The sequence below is a fragment of the Leucoraja erinacea genome, chromosome 21 (assembly GCF_028641065.1).
Source record: "Leucoraja erinacea ecotype New England chromosome 21, Leri_hhj_1, whole genome shotgun sequence".
In the NCBI taxonomy this organism is placed as follows: domain Eukaryota; kingdom Metazoa; phylum Chordata; class Chondrichthyes; order Rajiformes; family Rajidae; genus Leucoraja; species Leucoraja erinaceus.
Genome location: NC_073397.1, coordinates 12,404,632 through 12,427,001, shown reverse-complemented (window position 1 = coordinate 12,427,001; position 22,370 = coordinate 12,404,632). Strand labels below are relative to the sequence as shown.

Sequence of the window (22,370 nt, the reverse complement as noted above, 5' to 3'; positions counted from 1 at the left end):
CAATGAAGAGTGGAATTTAATGTTAAAACTATCTTCCTAAAGCTTTTATAGAACTCTAAACCTCCCGCTTAACCAACAAGTGAGTAATTAGACGAAAGAAGGAAGCTGCAATACATTGATTTAAATGCACTTTATTCTGTATAAGAATTATTGTCCTAAAAAAAATCAATATATTAAAACCAGGAGTTGTTAATACATATTTGTAAGACATTGCAAATAAAATTCTCTTTGTAATACTGTCATTGCAGGTAGAAGCAGGTGTGACCAGCCATCAGCCTATTAAACTGGTCCAAGTCCAGGCACCGTCAGCCACCTAGATGCTAACAGCTCAGCCCACAATCGTAAGTACAACCATTTACCAACTAGACAGTTCTTGGCAATTGGAGGAAAAACAAAATACCATGAACCAGATCGAAATCTTCACAGATCCCTTGGGTTGAAAGTGGTGCTTCTATTTCTCTAAATTACCACATTCACTCATTTTCAAATGTTTGGGCAAAACATCCTAGCATCTTAGAATAATTTACTAAAATCTCACTAATGACTAATCTTTGTTCCATCCTACGGTAAAATGTCCCCTCTGTACTTTATTCATTCCACGTGTTCTCAACTATCCACGTTTCCTATTAATCCAACTTCTGAAACTAGCTGCAAACATAGTAAATGGCAAACGGGGAAATCCTTCAATTTTTCACCAAATTAATTAAAAGTTAAATACAATGTCTAGCCCTGGAGAGAAGCCATTGATGCTTATCTAAATGGTACATTGGCAAATGTGTTTGCTTCTTTGGGGTATTATGGTGGAGCTGATGGTCTTTATGATGTGTTTTTAAAGTGTGTAAACTTTATTTTTCCCTTTGTTTTAAATACAGTCAAGTCAAATACATCTCATTTTTTGAGATTGTAACATCCTTTTAGTACCGTTTATTCAAGGGCAGAGCTAGCCTGTTGTGGAGCTGTAGGAGTTATGTTTATTACACACAATGTCTATTGTGAGGCTCTCTTTATATCCTTTCTCCAATGCACCTATGTAGTGGTTTTCTTGTACTGGCTGTGTATTAAAGCATTGTAATTAGGAGCCAGGCCCTGCTTGGGTAAGATGAGTTAGAACTACCACTTTTCCCATTTTATTGTTTATTTGCTAAAGAGTAAAACTTTGGTTCAACTCTAAGGCATTGCACCTATTATTGATGAATAGTGGTGTTCAGGTGTCACTGTAGAGCTCTCTTTCTGCGCAGAATATTTCCAGAGGATTCAGTTTACCACCACAAAGTTGAAATTCGCTTTCAGGTAAGCCAAATAGCTCTACCAGAGGTGATTTTAGCAAATTTGCTACTTAACTCCCATCTACAATGATGTACACATAATGCACCTTTTGAAGCAAAACGAGGCTGAATTAATTTGTACTAAAATTTTTGTGTTCTCAATGAACTTGAATAAACAAATACTCGAATTAACAGAAATGCGAAATAAATGTTTAGTTTAGAGATGCAGTGTGGAAACAGGCTCCGGCCCACCTTTTCCACACCGACCAGCGATCCCCGCAAATTAATACTATCCAACACACATTAGGGACCATTTACATTTATGCCAAGCCAATTAACCTGCAAACCTGTATGTCTTTGGAGTGTGGGAGGTAACCGAAGATCTCGGAGAAAATCCACGCGGTCATGGGAGAACTTACAATCTCCGCACAGACTACCCCCTTGGCAGGATCGAACCCGGGTCTCTAGTATTGTAAGCGCTGTAAGGCAGCAACTGTACCGCTGCGCCACCGTGCTGCCCTTGGAGCATTGAATGTATTGGAGATATTCAGAAATTGTGAAGAGGAAACAGGTAGCATATTAAGTCAGTGATTGCAAAGTTATTTTCCCTATGTGAAACATAGGTGAAGACATTACATTATCAATTACTCTCTGTCACGGTCGCTCTAGCCCTCCCGCTCTCCCTTTTTGTTTATGATGGTTCAGAGTTGCAATTTCTCCATCTCAATGACCCGGTTGCTTTCTCTGTGTGTACAGCACATGCCTTATAGATTGCCAGTTTGTGCGAGTGGCCTTGTTGTATATTTATGGTTTTCATCAGTATTGGAAAAAAATTTGAAATGATAAGGAGACTAATTATAATGGGTGCAGTGATGAACTAATAATACAAAGATAGGAGTTCAAATCTCAACATGGAAAAATACAGTCATTAGTAGTGACCACTATTAGTACTAAACAGTCGTGAAAACACATCTGGTTCATCATTGTTCCTAATGGGAAGAAATCTGCTTTCCTTACCTGGGTCTGGCTTGCCTATGACTCTAGACCTACCTGTGCGGTTGACTCTTTAATACCTGAATTGGCCGAGCTAGTCAAACGGTTTAATAGTAATTATAGTTGTGCAGTAAATGCTTGCCTTGATGGCAGTAGCCCAATCTGAAAACTGAATCAGTAAATAAAAAATAATGTTTTCTTTCTTTACCTCTTCGATTTTATCCTAAAAGATGAGGGGAGATATTCAAACAATTATCATGTTATGACGGTTTATACACATATGCACTCAATTTGAGGAAATGGAGCTTGATATGGCTTATGACTTGATCAATGGCCATATCCAAATGTTATGAAAGAAGCAAGCCATCATCTTCACCGTTATAGGAGTACAGCAGCAATTCATGTAGAAAGTGGAGTGCTGCTGGATGTGAAGAGGTGCGCATGGTTTGTGGTGTAAAACCTACTAAATCCATAATTCTTAGATTTCTACTTAGCTTCTGGTTTGTTGGGGAGTCAGGTGATGCATGGTGTTTATTGGCATGTCTTTTGTGAATGTACCTATTCGATGTTCATGGGATATAGTCTGGAGTGTGTCATTTGCTAGATGCTATTTGGACAACTAAGGTCTCAGAATTATGGGTAGGATATGAAACTTAACCTTTCGATGAATACTGTCTTTTATATTGGGAACAAAAAGATCGACGGGTCCTTTACTTTTATTCCTCATGTAAGCCAAGAGCTTGATAATTATTCACGAGCCCTTGTCCATGCCCTTGGCTTGCCCTGTGCTAGTTACTGTTATCACATTAAGAAAACTAACCTTGAACATAATTTGCAGTCATAAAGAAAGTAACAATCTGAATGCAAAACTGCAAAGTTATAGAGTGCACCTCCCACCTTTCATGTCACCTCATCTCAATTTTTGCAGCAAACAACTGCAAAGTCTATTATTTCTGGGGGAGGGGGGGGGGGGGTTTACACTCTGGCTGCCTTGAACATGGTTGAATTGATGGAACAGTAAATTGTGGATTGAAGTTGAATCATTTTTAAGAGCATAATGTTTGGAAGCTCCCTAACATCAGTTGAACAACTGTGCAACTTGCTGTTTACCGTTGGAAGACTGAGCACTTAGAATAGTTGACCTTGCTGACACCATATGTCTGCTGTTATTGCAGTTAACCTTTGAACCTGAAACATTTAAAAATTCTCATGTCACAAAACTAATTAGAGATTTCTTCAATTTGTTGGAGCTTAGCAGATAGGTCAATTCTTAAAAGCTTTATTTTTTGCCAATGCAAAGAATAGTTGTAGCTGGCTGTTGATATAAAGTTACACCAGTGATTTTACCACATTGAATAGAATTACAAGGACCGACAAGTCTGCCACGAATGTGCCGAGTACTGCCCATCCTCCTGGCAAGGAGGTACTGAATGCTGAAGAGCTGTGCGTGTTATTGTGCTTTGCTTCTACTGTTGCCATCAAATTAGGTGGACAACTGCACTGTGCATAGCTGGGGACTTAGGCTGAGGAAGTTCCTGTTGTGAATGCAAAATAATCTAATGATCTGTGTTCTTTTAGCCTCATTGATCATTAGTTTGGGTGTATGGTAGTGGGGAAGGCCACAAGTTTGCCTTGATTCCTTTGTAGTGGCACCTGCTGTTGCTCGCAAACAAGTATCAAACCCTGCGGTTGGAATCCGCGCGCACGTGACTCTGGGAGGGGTCGTGTTTTTGCGCAGTTTTCAGGGCTCTGCCCTTCGCTCGTTGAGAGACCACCGTTGTGACCAGTTGTATTTCTGTGGCTTTGTCAACACCGTCATCGGTTAATCAGATTAAGAATAAATTTGATTTGAACAGACCGTCTTTGTCTTGATCCGCCAAACCTTGAACATTTTGACTGTTGCCGCTTACGACCTAGTAAATTATTTTAATTAATGCTGAGATAGAAAGAAGCAGCACGTGGTAAATACTGATAAATTTGTTGTGCCTCTGTACCGATTTATATTTGGGGGCGTGACGTACACTAACATTTTATTAGCTTAAATGCGGTTGTTTATCTTGGTAGTTATTATATATTCTTGTTGTAAGTCGCTGTTGCATCTGATAATTATGTCTCTCTTTGCTCTTTATTGCCTAGTTGGCAAAGGGAAGGCATTTACAGAAATTAAAACGTAGGGTGTATTATTCCAGTGCGGTCTGGGATGAAAGCAGGCACATTAAGTGGTGGAGCACCATGAGCATATATTTTCCGCATGACTCCACACAGCAGCTCTTGCTTGGAAACAGTAACTTTTGTACTTTTGCATTTTGCCAGACTGTAGATTTTGACTACAATTGAACTTCAATTCCTCAGCGCTTTCATACTGTTTTCCTGCACACAGGTCATGCCCGTTGTGGCGAATTCACCGGTTGGAGTAACGACTGTGCAGCCTGCGGTCCAGTGCGCCCAGACCACGACCCCTGTGCAAGCCCACAGAGCCTGAGAGCCCCAGATTTAATCTGAGGACAATTGAAGAAAGCAGCATAACGGAGCAAGACTTTGCATGGGAATTCATCAGAACTGCCTTCGTTCTCCAACCTTGAACAGACACATTGGTTATCTGCTTTGTATATAATAATACAGAGCTTTTGTGACACTACAAAATGCTAGCATTAAAAAGAATTTATGCAAAGTCTACAGAAGACGACCACATCTGGCAATTTTTTCTTTTTTTTCCTAGAATTTGTCAATTCTTGATACTCCATCCCTGTTGGTATTTTCCTGTAATGTGACTTGATGGAAGATTGTAGGCTCTAGTTTCTGAAAATGTAGTGAATTGGGGAACATATACAGCATGCGACAAAACTAAAAAGCCTTTAGTAGTTGGACCACGGCATATAATATTTATATGTAGGAGTCTGTGAAATCCAGTGATGTAAAAGCATGAAATGGGGGGTGGGCCATGTCTTGGCATTTCTAATGAAGGAATACAAAATAGGGAGGTATGTCTTGCTGCTCAATGTTTCTCTTCTCCCCATGTTCGCTCTTGTTTCCTCTTGGAGTGTCTGTTTTTTGAACAGGAGTTTATGTATATGAGATAATCCTTGTGTTCAGAATCGTTCCAGTGCTTTTCTGATGTGTATATTTTTGTTTTTTTTATTTTTCATCCTGATTTATACAAGCAGTTTGTACAGTTTTCAACCAGTCCTGATGAGTCAACGTTAAAATAAAAATTAGAAAAAAAAATTGACACTAGTAAATTTACCATTGTTTTTGAGAACATACTTGCTAGCCTAACTTGTGAAACAGGATTGCTTTTAGCATATGGAAGTATTTTTTCACATTTCTTTGTACAAAGTTTATATTAAAAATAGATGAAACAATAATGATGTGTATCTATTTTCCATTGCCAATTCGCTGGTAGTTTATGAAATCAATCACCGTGAAGTGCGGTAGCATTCATGTTGAACTGATCTCAACTGTGGCGCTGAGCAGCAAATGTGGATTTGCACTCCTGAATTTCTAATATACATGCATTTTGCTCTGCTGTACAGAATGGAGACTGTGTGAAAGATTAGATGAAAGTATAAGCCATCTAATTAATTAATTATTTGATGGTTTGCAGCTGATATTATGGGATGGAGTTTAATAGTTATGGCTATGTGGATCATGAATCATAAAACCTGACTCATTCTGTGTAGACTGTGAGTTCATAAGTAAGTACAAAATTGATTGCTGATTTTTAAAAACGATTAAGACTTCAATGACTGGCAGCTAAGTGTGTAATGTGGCTTGGTTAACACGTGGTGGGGCTGTTGTCCTTGAAAGCTTAAACCTAGAAAGGAGTAAATTTTTTCTACTCATGAAAATAATCACTAGACATGAAGCATTAGCGTGACCTTATAGGATCCTGCTTTGCTCTCAGCATGGGTAACGTTCTGGGAGAGGTGAATTAAATGGACATTTTCAAAGTTATTGTGGAATCTAAAAGCTCATGGTGTAGGTGATATGTTTTAGAGAGAGATACAGCATGGAAGTAGGCCCTTTGGTCCACTGCTCCACACCAAACATCAACCACCCATTCATAATAACCTTCCACATAACATTTTTATTCTCTGCACATTCCCATCAACTCCTCTCAGATGCCTTACAAGGAGCAATTTACAGTGAACAATCGCCATGTCTTTTAGATGTGGAAGTAATTCAGTGCAGCCAGAGGCAACCAATACAGTTATAAGATGGAGGTGCAAACTCCACACAGACAAGGTCGTGTTCAAAGCCGTGTCTCTGGCTCTGTAAGGCAGTGGCTCTACCCGCTACACCACTGAGCCATTATTCAAAGGAAACCAGAGCACCTGGACGAAACCCTCCTGGTCACGGGAATAATGTTGGCGTGGATGTAAAACTGCCTGCTTCGTGATTGGTAGGCATAATAATGTATTTTTCTGGTTCTGGGTGCCAAGGCTCAACGAGTGATCAACCATAGGGATCGACGTTGAGCCTTTTTACAATTTAAATAAATGAAGGCATTGAGCGTTAGCTTGCTGATAACACGACAATGTGCAGGAAAATAAATTGTGAAGTGGGCATAAAAAGGCCACGTATAGGTTAAGTGATTGAGGAAAGATCTGGCAAATGGTTGGGGTATAATGTGGGAAATGTGCATTTGTCCATTTTGCAGGAGAAGAAGCCAAATGCCCAGAGCGATCTGGATGTAATGCATGTGATTTGTCCTGGACCCGCCATATCGAAGCAATGGCCAAGAAAGCACACCACCTAAAGGCGGCTTAGGAAGTTTGGCATGTCCTTAAAAACTCATCAACTTCTACAGCTGCTTTGTAGAAAGCATTTTATCCGGATGCATCACAGCATTAGAGACCCTCGCACTATCTTTAATCCGACCATTGGACTTTATCTTGCGCTAAACGTTATTCCCTTTACTCTTTAACTGCACACTGTGGATGGCTTGATTGTAATCATGTGTAGTCTCCACGGACGGGATAGCAAGCAACAAACAAGAGCTTTCGCTGTACTTGATGAAAGACTAAACTAAATTAATTCATTCTGGTCTTGACACATTGGTTGCATCTTATTATTATGTTACTTCAACCATTTTAAGAGTAACACATATTTCACATTTATTTGAGGGGGAGTGCATTGTTCCTGTTTGAATGGATCAGACATTGGCATAGTAAGTGCATGTGTCAGACGATTCATGAGGACCTCAGGTTTTGCTGAGCTGACAGATTTTTGTCAGGGTGATGAGAGATGCTGGAATAAGTGGCTTTGTTTCTGTTGAGTATATCTGGAGTACATGCAGTAATTGTCGCCCACAAACAGCACACTCTCGCCCCCCCCCCCCCCCCCCCCCCCCCCCCCCCCCCCCCCCCCCCCCCCCGATCCTCTCCCCTGAACCCTGGCTGACCTTGCACCGGTTTCTCCCCTCCCCCTCCACCTACATCCCTTCCAGTGGTTACACAACTCACAACTTTGCTACCCTTGAGTTTCACAATTCGCAACTCTTTATCCTTTTCAGGCACAAACCTTCCTTTTCATCAAATAGTGAAAGACCTGGAATAGAGTGGATCAGGAGGGAACGTTTCCACTAGTGGGAGAATCTAGAACTAGAGGCCAGAACCTCAGAATAAAAGGACGGTCCCTTTGGAAGGGGATGAGGAGGAATTTCTTTAGTCTGACGGTGGTGAATCTGTGGAATTCATTGTCACAGAAGGTTGTGGAGGCCAAGTCAGTGGATATTTTTACGGCAGATGTAGATAGATTCTTGATTAGTATGGATGTCAGGGGTTATGGGGTTAAGAGGGGAAGATCGATCAGCCATGATTGAATGGTGGAGTAGACTTGACGGGCCGAATGGCCTAATTCTGTTCCTATCACTTATGAACATGAGTATCCCAGGCCACCAATCTGCCCATCAAACAACCTCCCCTCGACTGTATTCACCTATCACCAGCCATTTTCTGTCCTGCCCATCCTCATTTTCAGCTCTCTTTCCCGATCCCTTACAATCAGTCTGAAGAAGGATCCCGACCCAAAATGTCACCTATCCACGCTCTGCAGTGATGCTGCCTGACCCACTGAATTACTCCAGGATTTTGTGTCTCGCTTTAAAGATTCATAGTGTCTCCATTGTGGAGATGTAGGTATTTAATCACTTAAATAGCAAAAAAACATCAGTGTTTACGAAAGCCAATGAACCCTTCTTATATTTTCCAATGAAGCTCAAGGTGTCAGTCCCTCATGAGTCCTCAGTGCCATCTACCTGGACCAGGAGAGAGCTGTACCAGGAATGGGTTGGTAGGAGGGTGAACTGGGATAATGCAACCAGCGCCTTTAAGGACGGCGAGGAACATCGGTTCGTGGGAATTGTTCCAGTACATCGAGCGTGCGGGCCGACCAATCTTTGGACTGAATAATGGTGCCAAAAATGGCAGTGCCAGCATGTGTAATATATGCAAAAAGAAATTCCCCGTGTGTTTGCATATCTGACTAATAATGCACTACTGAACCATGTCCCCAATCTCTTATCATGTGTCCAGTTCTTCATTAAGGATGAAAATTCTGTGTTTGCACAAAGGGACATGTCGTGTGTAGTTCACTGATATAGTTTTCACAAAATATCCGGAGAAACTTGGCATTTAATACTGAGATCATTTTTAAAAAGTAAATTGACACCCGTTGCAGCACTTGATGTGCTACATGTTGTACGGCTTCATATTCTGATTACAACAACATAAGAATTGACACAATTATACCACTGGTAATGTCTTTCCAAATGGTTTGAGTTTTATATATTGAGAAATGTTCTTTTTTTTTTTCATTTTGCAAGGTATACGAGGTTAACGTACAGTATTGATGGCTCCTGGTTTCTATAGAGCAGTAAACATTTCCTTTCGTGACTGATGTCTATACACTTCCCCAGTCCCTTATTGCTCAACCCATTAACATTTAGACTGTCAGCCTCAGGCAATGACAGCTTTGGCTTTGGCCCAAAAGTCAAAGATTGCTTTACGACCTCAGCAAAATGTCAGGGTGAAGTTTGGCTGCTTCTCCTGTTAAGGTTTCCCACTCTGCAATTATCTCAATATGCGTGTATTGCACCACCTTGGCTTTGATGGGCAGAGGGCAATTTGCTTGCTCGATCATCTTCATCATCAGAGTCCCTTTTGATGGAAATTGCATTGACTCCTCTTTGAATGGTGCTTTGCTACTCCGTATCCAATGCATGCACCCAGTCAGAAAGGCCAAGAGAACGTCATGGTGTTGGCAGATATGCCTTAATGACTGCTTGATGTTTCTGGGAGGCATAAAGTCAGCCAGGGTTCCGACTTCTTTCTCCACACAGTGACTCACTAGCTGTATATGACTTGAACATGGGCAGGACTGTGCTTGCCTGTAACATTGAAATAGCTCGTAGTGTTTCATTGTCTGGTTTCCCTTGTAATCACTTAGGTGAGGTTCAGATGAATGGCATCCTGGAATTACAACACAGGAAGGATTCAATGCCTTCAGGAGAGGAGGAGGAAAAACTAGGGAGGCGTGATAGGGGAACTATTATAAATCTTAGTAATGCATTCATTTTCTCAGAGGCTACTAAATAATTTGAAACTTGGCTAATTGCTTTGAAACCGTCAGACAAAATGTACCCCCACGGCAGGCTGTGACTTTAGCTCTTGTTACCGGAGCCAAATTTAGTTTTGTGTAAGAACATCCTGCCACTTCACTCTGTCTACTGTCTTTGAGATAAGCTACATTCCCCCCACAAGAATAGTGTTCTGTCATTCATCCCTCTAGGTCTGAAGCAAATTGGAGCATCTTGTGGAGTTCTTGTTAAGGATGGAGAAAGGACATGCCCTAGTTTTCAAAATTAGTCACATACAAGGAACAACAATACTCAGAACACAATACAGTACTGGGGGTATCTTGTCTAAAACCCAACACGCGCCATTGTACAACAAAGCGTTTGAAAACATCACAGTGATATTATAAATATTCCTGTGAACCTGGTGAGTATAAAGTAAATGGGAAATATGCAAGCAAATCACAGGAAGGAACTACAGATGCTGTTATACCGAAGATCGACACAAAATACTGGTGAAACTCAGTGGGTCAGGCCAAAGATTATGGAGCATCTCAGGATCTGAGGCAAATCTTGTATCTGGCCACAAACCCACCCAAGTTCCTGATCCTCGGAGTTTCAGGCACCAAGCCGGGCCCCAACCACATTGCGATCCCAGGCTCTGGCGACTCACCCCGGTTGTACTCTGGACCTTAGTCTCACATTCAGATTAACAAGTAAGTCAGTAGGAGTCTGAAGAAGGGTCTCGACCCGAAACGTTACCCATTCCTTCTATCCAGAGATGCTGCCTGTCCCGCTGAGTTATTCCAGCATTTTGTGTCTATTTTTGGCTTAAACCAGCAACTGCAATTCCCTCATATATAGATAGTGGATCATCTGGATTTACAAACAGTTGAATTCCGGATTAACAGAGCCTTACTACAGTAGACTGGTCTAATGGTCATGGCCTTGTATTCCCTAATGTGGATCTCTTTCACTGCCAATAATGCTCCAGAATGGCATGCAGCAACTTTTGGCATTTATTTATGTTGGTATAGATCTTGGATGGCTGGGAGTATATGGAGAAGTGGTAACAGGGACTTGTGGCACCAAATTATCCTAAAGTAATTTAAAATGCCTTTCCATATTTTAAATTATGAGAAAAGAACATAGTGATGAATTCTGCACCATTGCACGAACGTTGGAAACTCTTGTGATTTCCTTTCTTAATGGGATAGACAATCGGCAATAGACAATAGGTGCAGGAGTAGGCCATTCGGCCGTCGAGCCAGCACCGCCATTCAATGTGATCAGGGCAGATCATCCACAATCAGTACCCCGTTCCTGCCTTCTCCCCATATCCCTGAATTATAACAGGCAGCATCTTGTTGACTGTGGCAAGCAGTTCTGAATTCAAAATGGACAGAACTATGAGCGTGTTCCTGTTGCGTATGGTCTTAGGAATAGACCTCGTGGCTCTTCATGTCTTCTCTGCCATGCATTAAGATCACGGCTGATCTGTTCCCACTCACACTCAATCTGAAATTCCATCAGATTATGACCACTTTTCTCCAGAGGATCGTTTATTAATCAAATCGTTATTTAATTCTGCCGCATTACATTTGAGATTCTAATATACTCTGGTCTTTTGTAAATTATATTACGGATTATTCTAAGAAATTGCCCAATCACATTTTATGTATTTGCCCTCAAGTCTGCCTTTGCCAATTTGATTTATTATGGAGAGAGCAAGATAAAAGTTACCCACGATTATTACAGGACCTTTCATATAAAATCTCAAAATTATTAACAGTGTAGTTTAAAGTAGTTTAAAGAGGGCCTATTGACTAGTACCAACAATGACTCCTTTCCCTTGGTCTCTTATCTCCACTCGATCTAGTTCTACATTTAAAAAATTTGTGAAGATAATTTGTTGTTCAAACAGACCATATCTCATATTAATAGGGCTATTCTGCCTCTACTTCCTCAAGATATTAGTTTAGTTTATTGTCACGTGTATTGAGGTATAGTGAAAAGGTTTTGTTGCATGCTAACCAGTCAGCAGAAAGACAACATATGATTACAATTGAGCCGTCCACAGTGTAGAGATACATGGTAAAGGGAATAATGTGAATTACGTTTAGTGCAAGATAAAATCCAGTAAAGTCCGATCAAAGATAGTCCGAGGGTCTCCAATGAGATAGTTAGTAGCTCAGGACGGCTCTCTAGTTGTTGGTAGGATGGTTCAGCTGTGTGATAACAGCTGGGAAGAAACTGTCCCTGAATCTGGAGGTGTGCGTTTTCACACTTCTGTACCACTTGCCTGTTGGAAGAGCGCAGAAGGAGAATGTTCAGTTCTCAGTCTTGGATACCAAGAAACATTTTTAATGTATTTCCAGCATCTTCAGGTTTTGTTATTCCCTGGAAGTAGTAGTTGTCAGTAAGTGAATTCTTATCTCATTATTTCAATTGTGTTGTTCACCCAGAGATCACTGGTGGTATGTAGCACTGGATAGGGTTCTTGGTATTTAACTAACTGAGAACATCTAATAATGAACTTACTCTATAAACCTATAAATAAATGTATCAATATATAAACTATAGGGAGAGCAGGCTAGAACTGTATGTGTTGGAGTGCAGGAGCATGAGGGGTGATCTTATGGAGATGGATGATTATGAAAGGAATAGGTAGTGTAACTGCACAGTCGGGCGATCAAGAACCAAAGAGGTTTACGGTGAGAGGGAAAAAGATTTAATAGGAACCTGAGGGACAATCTTTTTACCCAAAGGGTGGTAGGTACATGGAATGAGGTACTGGAGGAGAGTGTTGAGGCAAGTACTATCACAACATAAATATTTGCACAGGTACATTGAAAGGATAGGTTGAAAGGAGGGATTTGGGCCAAACGCAGGCAGGTGGGGCAATGTTGGTCGGAGCGGGCAAGTTGTACCTTGATACAAGGGCTTGATTCCACACTGTATGACTTTATGACTCTCTAATAGTGCTACTATTAATTACTACTTCAACTCGATGAGGAGGAATGTGGTCAGGGTCAGACTACTGCTGCTTCCTGGCAATAAAACCCCAAACCAAGGAGGCTCTAATGAATTCCTGGGTAGAAGCCTCCCTGTTCCTTCAGGTGAGGGATGAACTTACATTTGCACTGCTCTACCTTCCAGGTGAAAGGTGGGCCCGGTAAGATGAGTCAGTCACAGGGGCAAAGAGAACAGAGAGGCATCTGTTTTTGCAGTATCTGTCATCTTTACATGGAATGCACCGCAAAATTAGACACTGCACTCTCACAACATTGCCAAGCATTGACTTTGTCATATATGTTTGAAAAACAGGTGAGGTATGAGAAAATGATATAAAAAAATGTGATTTGACTGATTTGTTGAAAATTACAGCAAATTTTGCTGTTTAAGTAAATTATTCCCGACCTGTTTTTTTTTTCAAAAATGTAACACAATATTAAATGGCCATAGGTGTTAGTTTAAATTAATCTTTATTTTGGCACTAGACAGACGCTGATTAATGTCAAAACTATCACAAGCTGCTGCATGAGATGATTTGTAGCCATTTGTACAGAATTTAAATAACTTGAAAAGTGAAACCTGATTAAGTCCACGGATGGTGAAACATTATTTGGGGTGAGTTTCGGGTTAATTTCAAGGAGACAATGATTTATCTTATTGCTCAATATAGATTCAAAAAAAATGTGATAATGTAATAAGGGACAACAAGACAGAACTTAGGATTTTCTCCTCACGTCCCAAGAAATGCATTTTTGATTTCTGCCAATCTCACAACAGGGCGAATTTAATCTTGGGTGGTCATGAAAGTCTGGGGCTGGTGAATGAGTAGTGTGTGTTACACCCTGCCTGATTTAAGCTCTTCCAAAGTTGTCACTGACAAAGGAAGGTTCCAAGCAGAGGACAACCATTTCAAGAATAGCAGTCAATAGGAGTCTGAAGAAGGGATCTTGACCTGAAACATCACCTATTTCCTTTCTCCAGAGATGTTGTCTGACACGCTGAGTTACTCCAGCCTCATGCTTCAAGAATCGCAGTTGGAAAGATATAACAGTGATGGAAGGGAGGTTGAAAAATATGAAGATATAAAAAGGTTGGGGGTATTTGGAGGGTAAACTCGTGGGAAAGAGTTGGGACCATGAAGCGGCCATGTAGGATGGATATTCATAAAGGTCGACAAAAAGCTAAAGGGTATCCAGAGGTGGGTTCAACATGATCAGGACGTCAGGTCATGAACATTGAATTCTCCAATTTAAGGTAACCTTTGAGGGGGTTGAGAGGGGAAAATAGATCAGTCATGATTGAATGGCGGAGAAGACTCGATGGGCTGAATGGCAAATCTTATGGTGTTCCCCTCTCAATGCATTTCGTTGTCTCTGTACTGTACACTGACAATGACAATTAAATTGAATCTGAATCTGAATCTGATCTGAGTCCTCCTGCATTCCTTCCTCTGGCCTCACAATTCACAACTCTTCAACCGGTCTGTCTCACACCTGCTTTGACCTCCGGCCTTTGTTCTCACCATTTGCCCATCAAATCCCCCGCTTGCCTGTGTCCACCTATTAGCTGCCACACATTGTCCTGCCTCAAGTGAAGAGAGTCAAGATTCAAGGATGTGTCCCAAAATGGAACAATGAAATTGTTACTTGCAGCAGAATAACAGATATGCAAACATAGAACTCTGTAAACACCCTAATAAACAACAGTTAGGTGCGAGATATAAATCTGATGAATACAACGTCCAATTGAATACATAGATACATGACCTCTGCTGTGCCCTATAATGTACTGTTCCTGGATGGTCCCTACTGGGTCGAGGAGGTGCTGGATTCCCATCCTTTGCAACTGGCAAATACGCTGGAGGCCACTGATAGATGAGCAAAGAGGTTTGACTACGAAACTGTCAGGCCTGGGTGTTTAGTTTAGTTTAGCTCAGAGATACAGCGTGTCAACAGGCCCTTCGGCCCACCGAATCCGTGTCGACCAATGATTACGCCAAACATTAGTTCTATCCTACTCTCTAGGGACAATTTACAGAAGCCAATTAACCTACAAACCCGCACGTCTTTGGGATGTGGGAGAAAATCAGAACATCCGTAGAAAACCATCTGTCCCATCTCCGTTCCGACAACACCCGTAGTCAGGATTGAACCCGGGTGTCTGGCGCTGTAAGGCAGCAACTCTACCGCTGTGCCACCGTGCTGCTGACTGTGCTGCTGTGGGCTTTGGGCTGGAGGAAGGTGCTAAGCACAAACGCTTCTACATAAAACTCCGAGCTGTTTTTTTTTAAACTTTAGTCTCTGCAGCCAAAGCACCCGGCATCAGCTGACATCTGCATTAGACTTATTTCAAATGATTAAAACCATTAAAGCTAATTTGCCCATTGATCAAAAAATTGTTCAATAAGAGATCCTAGCTCAAGCAAAGCACTTCTGAGCAGCCTTTCATGAGGATTATGCCAAATGTAATCTGCACTAGATCTGCGTTCTCATTCCTTTTGTAAATGTATTCTAACAGGAGCAGCAGGCAAATTTCTTATTTTTGGAATATTTTCTGGTGGTCCAGATATAATATCCAGATCACATTTTACTGCAAATATTATACTTACTCATTCCACATAATTGTGTCAGTCATAATCAATGTCACATGAAGAATTGTTAATATAATATTTTACAAGTAAAAAACAACTTGTTCAGTTGCTTTTATGTAATCAGTTGATGGCATTAGGGGCAGGATATTTCAATTCCATTCAGGGGCATTTAGTTTGGTTTAATTTGGAGATACAGCATGGAAACAGTTTCTTTGGCCCACCGAATCCATGCCAACCATCGATCACCCATTCACACTAGTACTATGTTATCCACCTTCTCATCCACACTTGGGTCAATTTACTGAGGCCATTTAACCTACAAGCCTACTGTCTGTGGGATGTGGGAGGAAACCGGAGCACCTGAAGGAAACCCACGTGGTCACAGGAAGAAAACATGCAAACCCCATGCAGACAGCACTCGAGGTCAGAATTGAAGCCAGGCCTCTGGTGCTAAGTGGCAGCAACACTGCCATTGTATCACCCATAAGCATTATATGAATATAGTGCCATTATTAATTAATACACAGTTAATTATATTCACAGTTATATAATATTTATTTGGCACAGCATTATGATTATTAGTTCAGAAAAATATCATGAATCACAGAAACAGGCACTGAGTCTTTCATTTACATTAATCCCATTTTTATCATCACACTCCCATTAATTTCCCCTCAGATTCTGCCATTCACCTACACATTAGATAAAATTATAATAGTGATATTTAGGAATTTGGGAGGAAATCTAAATAATCACAGGGAGAACAGTCAAACTCCACATAGATAGCAAAGGCGGTCAGGATCAAATCTGTGTCATTGGAGCTGTGAGGCAGCAGTTCTACTATGTGTACTATTCCGCATCTCCATTCCAGTCTCCAATCGTATATAGTTTTTGAAAATCATCCCACCAGTACAGATTGGATTGGGACAAACAGAGTGTGTGTATTGATCAGTAAATCAGGGGCAGGAATAAGCAAGGGGCTTCTTCAAGGAAGTAGGCCGTTCATCCATTTTGTCTGACTTGCTTGCAAAGGAAGAGCTATCTATTTAGATTTTAGGAGACAATTTCTCATAAATTGTAAGTTGTTTCCCCAATGGGAAAAATGGTAGAAATGAAATTTGCATGTATTAAATGTCAAGAAAACATCTGAAAATATTCCACACTTAAGAACATCAGAAACAAGGGTGGCACAGTGGCACAACGGTAGAGTTGTTGCCTTACAGCACATGCAGCGCCAGAGACCCCGGTTCGATCCCGACTACGGGTGCTGTCTACGGAGTTTGTACGTTCTCCCCGTGACCGCATGGGATTCCTCCGAGATCTTCGGTTTCTTCCCACATTCCAAAACACATTCAGATTTGCAGATTAATAGACTTATTACAAATCCTAGTATAAGTGTAAATAAATGTCCCTAATGTGTCTAGGATAGTGTTAATGTGTGGGGATCGCTGGTTGGTGCGGACATGGTGGACCGAAGGGCCTGTTTCCGCACCGTGTCTCTAAACTCAACTAAAAAAGTAGGAATTGAACATCAATGGCCAACTTGATCCTTAGCTTGAACTCCACTTTCCTGCCAGATCCCCTTAATTCATGGTTCAAAAGTCTCAGTGAAGTAACTATTCTTGTTAAAGTGGTTGATGCATCTGCATTTTGCAGCCCCTAAATTAATTTTGAGGCATCACCCCAATTTGTGTCTTTTGATTCATAGCTTTCCATTCTGGAATATTTTAACATTGGATGATACATCTCCACACACAATATTTCAACAGAGGTATACTCATTTAGTTCCAAAAAAAAATTAAGTGTTAGAAATGTGTCTTTATGCTGGCAAGTCATCATAAATCTATAGTAACGAAGTGAAACCTCTTTTGGTGGATGTGTCAATAAATTTTGGCTAAAACAAATCAATAATCCATCGTTTAATCAGTAATTGTCAAGTAGATTTGTGCTGAAAGAATCATGGGAAATCTTGCAACACTTTTCTTTAAGAGGATCAGTGTAGCATCAAGTTGATTAAGTCGTGAGTTATTACTTCCATTCAAATCCATTGAAAGTTCACTTTGATTTCCATCTGTTGTGACATCTTTGCAACATACATTTTTGAAATGAAAAATATATCCTTTGATTTAAATGGACACCCTAATTATCGTTTTCACACATTGGGGAGTATCCTAGTATTAGGTTCTTATTTGGTTGGTAAGTCATTGTTGGGATTATAACCATTGCCTTGTGTTGCTGTTGCATTTTTGTTTGTGGGAACTTGCTGGTGGCAAATTGGCTGCAGTATTTCTTGCATTACAGAAGCAATGACACTATCAAAGTCCTTCATGGGAAGTTCTTGTAGACGATCTGCAAGGGACAGTAAAGACACTATAGCAATGTAAACCTTCCCAGTATGAATCAGTATGATCCTAATTTTAGTTGTTCAGAGTTGTTGAATAGGTCTTGAAAAAGACTAATTGGCAGAGGCAGTTCCACAACTTCATACGTCTCAGATCTTAGTATTTTTAGAGGTACAACGTGGAACCAAGCCCTTCAGCCCACTGAGTCCACACTGACCAATGATCACCCGCACACACCAGTTCTATCCGACACACTAGGGACAACTTATAGAAGCTACTAAACCCCTGGCTACATCCTCAGAATCTGCACAGACTGGCTGGCAGAAGTATTCAATGACATCCTTAGCCTCTTCCTGCTCCATACTGAGGTTACCACCGGCATTAAGAGGACCACTATCATCCCAGTGCCAAAGAAAATCAAGTTAGCGTACTTCAATGTCAACTATCCAGTGGCTCTAACATCCACCATCATGAAGTGCTCAGAGCAGTCATGATGCACATTAACTCCAGCCTCCATGGCAGCTCCCGGCAAGCAGGCCCGACTTACCCGCTGCAGACTGACATTGGTAGAGGAATTGCCCACCGCATATCTGCGTTCGAGGAGCCGCCCGGTAGGTCCGGTTCGCCCGCCGTGGGCTCAGAATCAGCCCTGATCCACCGGTGTCAACAAAAACTGCGCCACCGAGAGCGAGGAGGGACTAAGTGCGAGGTTGACCAGCAAGAGTAATGGAGGGACCCGGCGGAGGGACCCGGCGGAGGGACCCGGCGGAGGTACACGGCGGAGGGACCTGGCGGAGGGGACCCGGAGGGGGGCGGAGGGAAGGGGTAAAGGGGACCTTCTGCCACATGCGGCGGCAGGCAGTAGATAGGACTGATCGGTACTTTTGTAACTTTGTCATATGCAAAACAAAGCTTTTAATTGTATCTAGGCACCCTTGGTACATGTGACATTAAGTATCAACTTGCTCATTCATCCATTCATTCATTCATTCATTCATGCATTCATTCATTCATGCATTCATTCATTCATTCATTCATTCATGCATTCATTCATTCATCATTCATACATTCATTCATCATTCATTCATTCATCATTCAATCATTCATTCATCCTTGTCTGAAAAAGGGTCCCGACTTGAAATGTTACCCATCCTTGTTCTCCAGAGATGCTGCCTGACACGCTCAGTTATTCTGACACTTTGTATTTATCCTTGGATTAAACCAGCGTCTGTAGTTCCTTTCTATACAGCCTTGATCCACTGCAGTTTGCCTACTGTCCAAACAATCCACATCAGATGCCATCTCCCTGGCCCTATATGTATCGGCAGAACATGGAGATAATGAGGACATCTACGTCAGACTACTATCTATTACGTATATCTCTGCCTTCAACACCATAAACCCAGCCAAACTCACCTCCAAATTCCTGGACCTAGGATCAATGACCTCTGTTATTGATCCTCAACTTCCTGACTTGTAGACCATAATCAGTGAGGACAAGCAATAAAAATCCTCCAGAATAAATCTTAATACTGGTGCCCCACTAGAGTGCTTTCTCAGCCTCTTACTCTATTCCTTACGTACTCTCGACTGTGCAGTAAAACTCTGCTCTAACTCCATTTACAAGTTCGCCAATGACACCACCATAGTGGGTTGGATCTCGTACGATTCGGGACAGAATACTAGCTTAGTAACATAGTGACAAGACAACAATCTCTCCCTCAATACCAGGTAGACAAAGTACATAGTTATTGACCAGGAAATTAGGTCATGTAACCCCCCCCCCAGTCAGCATCTGCGGTGCCGATAGTCAAGAGTAAATATCGCCAACAATTTCTCCTGGTCCAACCAAATTGACACTATTGCCATGAAAGCACTCCAATGTCTGTCTACTTCCTCAGAAGACTAAGGAAGTTTGGCACATCTTCAATGACTCTTACCAACTTCTACAGGTGCATCATAGAAGCTATCCTATCAGAAAATATCACAACTAGTTTTGCCAACAGTTCTGCCCAAGGTTGCAAGAAGTTGCCGAGAGCTGTAGATGTAGCCCAGTCCACCACTCAAACCAGCCTCTCCCCATCAAATCCACTTGCCCTTCATGTTGATGTTTTCTGAAGAAGAGTCCTAACCCGACACGCCAATTATCCATCCCCTCCATAGATGCTTCTTGAACCGCTGAGTTCCTCCAGCACTTTGCGTTTTACTCAATATAATCAAAGATTATCACAACCCTTTCATGCCCTCTTTTCCGTCTCCTCAGTTATTGATGTTCAAAAGCTTGGACACACCTACCATCAGATTCAGAAAGCTTATTCTCCGCTATTATCAAGCTAATGAACATTCCTCTTGTAAACTAAAAAGAGTGAAGTCTCAATCTCCCAACCCACCTCATTGTAGCCGTCGAACTTTAAAAAAATTGTATTTTCTCAATAGCTTTAAGGCTATAATGTTGCAATACTACATCCTGCACTCTGCTATTTTTCTGTTTGCACTATCTGATTTACATGTGTACACGTGTGTGTATGATTTACATGTGTATGATTTGACTGGATAGTACACAAACAATGTTTTTCACTGTATCTTCACTAAATCAATACCAAATGATATACCTCAACTTGCACTGCTGGTAGATAGCCTTGAATGCAGAGATTGCTTCTGTGGGTTTTAACAATAAAGGGAGGTGGTGTTCAGGAGAAAACATATTGCCTGGTTGTTGATGGGCATATTTAGCAAGAATGCAGAAGATGGACAAGTCTTCTAGTCCAGGTTGATCCTTGTACAATATCATTTAAAGAAGGGTGAAGAGAAACAATGTGATGTAATGTTGAAAGAGCATTAACTTTAAAGGGCGGCACAATGGCACAAAGGTAAAATTGCTGTCTTACAGCGCCAGTGACCCAGGTTCGATCCTGACTACGTATGCTGTCTGTCTGCTGTTTGTCCTTTCACCCTGTGATTATGTGGGTTTTCTCCGGGTGCTCCAGATTCCTCCCAAATCCAAAGACGTGCAGGTTCATAGATTAATTGGCTTCTGTAAACTCTCCCTACTGTGTAGATTAGAACTAGTGTGTACAGGTGATGGTGGCCAGTGCAGACTCAGTGGGGCTGAAGAGCCTGTTTCCATGCTGTATCTCTAATCTAAGCGAAACAAAACAAAACTTTTACCCAAACTGATTTCTTAGACCAGCGCACCACTTAGAAATTGGCCTTTGAATGTCCTTAGTTTCTCTGCGTGGTTGATTAAAGTTTGCGGCTTTAACAAAAACTAAAACCTACAGCTACTATCAGCTTTGTCTAAAAGGAGAATTGTAAGGCAGCCGTGGGCAAACTTGAAGCCTGGAACAGTTTTCTCACCCCTTAGAATGAATGCACATGAAGACATCCACATCCAAAAGAGCCGGTCTCCATCCATGTTAAACATTTGCTTAGGACAGTGGCCACCTTCCATGATGATTCATTTCAACTCCTTTAGAAATGTTTCCTCTGTCACAGTAATTGCACTTGATGCCCTACCCCACCCGGCAAGTATGATGTTGGCCTTGAACATTTCAGAAGATCCATCATGATCTTTCCACATTATTTGGTATTGTTTCAAGTGCCAATGCTCCAATGTTCAGTGCAGGGCTAATGTCCATCAAGCCCTCACCATCTTCACATATATTAATAAGATCCAGCTTAGTATTAATTCTGTCCAGGGGGGAACTGTAGATGCTGGTTTAAACCGAAGACAAACGCAAAAAAGCTGGATTAACTCAGTGGGTCAGGCAGCATCTCTGGATAAAAAGGAATAGGTGACGTTTTGGGTTGAGACCCAAAACGTCACCGATTCCTTTTCTCCAGAGAGGCTGCCTGGCTCCCTGAGTTACTCCAGCTTTTTGCGTTTGTCTTTAGTATTCATTCTCATGGCTGCCATGATGTCTTAGAGGTGTGGTAATCCTCATACTGGGGCATTTTGAATGACATGCAGATTAAATTGCGATGGATCCCAAAATCAACTGTGTCCTTTTATGCACATGACGAAGATAAAATAGAGTGGGGAGAATTGTGAAATGCATCTATTTGTCGTTAAAATGAGAACCATTCCATGAATTGGGGACACATAGCTGAAAGTGTCCAGGTTTAAATTTAGATACGGTGGTGAAACAGGCCCTTTGGCCCATCGAGTCTGTGCCGACCAACGATCACCCGTGAACTAACACTATCCTACACATTAGGGACAATTTAAAATTTTACCGACGCCAATTAACCTACAAACCTCTAGGTCTTTGGAGTGTGAGAGGAAACCCGAGCACCCTGAGAAAACCCACATGGTCACAGGGAGAATGTAGAAACTCTGTACAGACAGCACCCATAGTCAGGATCGAACTGTCTCTGGCGCTGCAGTAACATTACTGCTCTGTCACTGGGTTTATTCTTGTATCAATACTGTGGAAAGCTTTGTATTGCATCCTATTCAAACAGATCAGATATCCCATAGAGATGCAATTAGTTCAAACTCAAGTTTGTAGCTCTGAACATTTGCAATTAAATTGAGAAATGCCTGTACTGGTTTCAAGGCATCTAAATGGCTTCCATTCAGCAAACAC

The 22,370-nt window shown here is 41.5% G+C and overlaps 1 protein-coding gene across 12 annotated transcripts in view; it reads left to right on the top strand.

The window, feature by feature from the left end:
* Positions 1–5,623, top strand: part of zmynd8 (zinc finger, MYND-type containing 8) — an 80,060-nt gene extending 74,437 nt beyond the window's left edge. For 11 of the 12 annotated variants that reach the window (XM_055652156.1, XM_055652161.1, XM_055652162.1 and 8 more), the window contains 2 exons: positions 249–341; positions 4,639–5,623. In XM_055652156.1, the coding sequence (XP_055508131.1) occupies positions 249–317 (69 nt within the window). In that variant the 3' untranslated portion in view covers positions 318–341; positions 4,639–5,623. Of the gene's footprint in view, positions 1–248; positions 342–1,238; positions 1,291–4,638 lie in introns of all 12 variants that reach the window. The other variant, XR_008725162.1, reaches the window with a different exon arrangement.
* Positions 5,624–22,370: the final 16,747 nt, after the last annotated feature.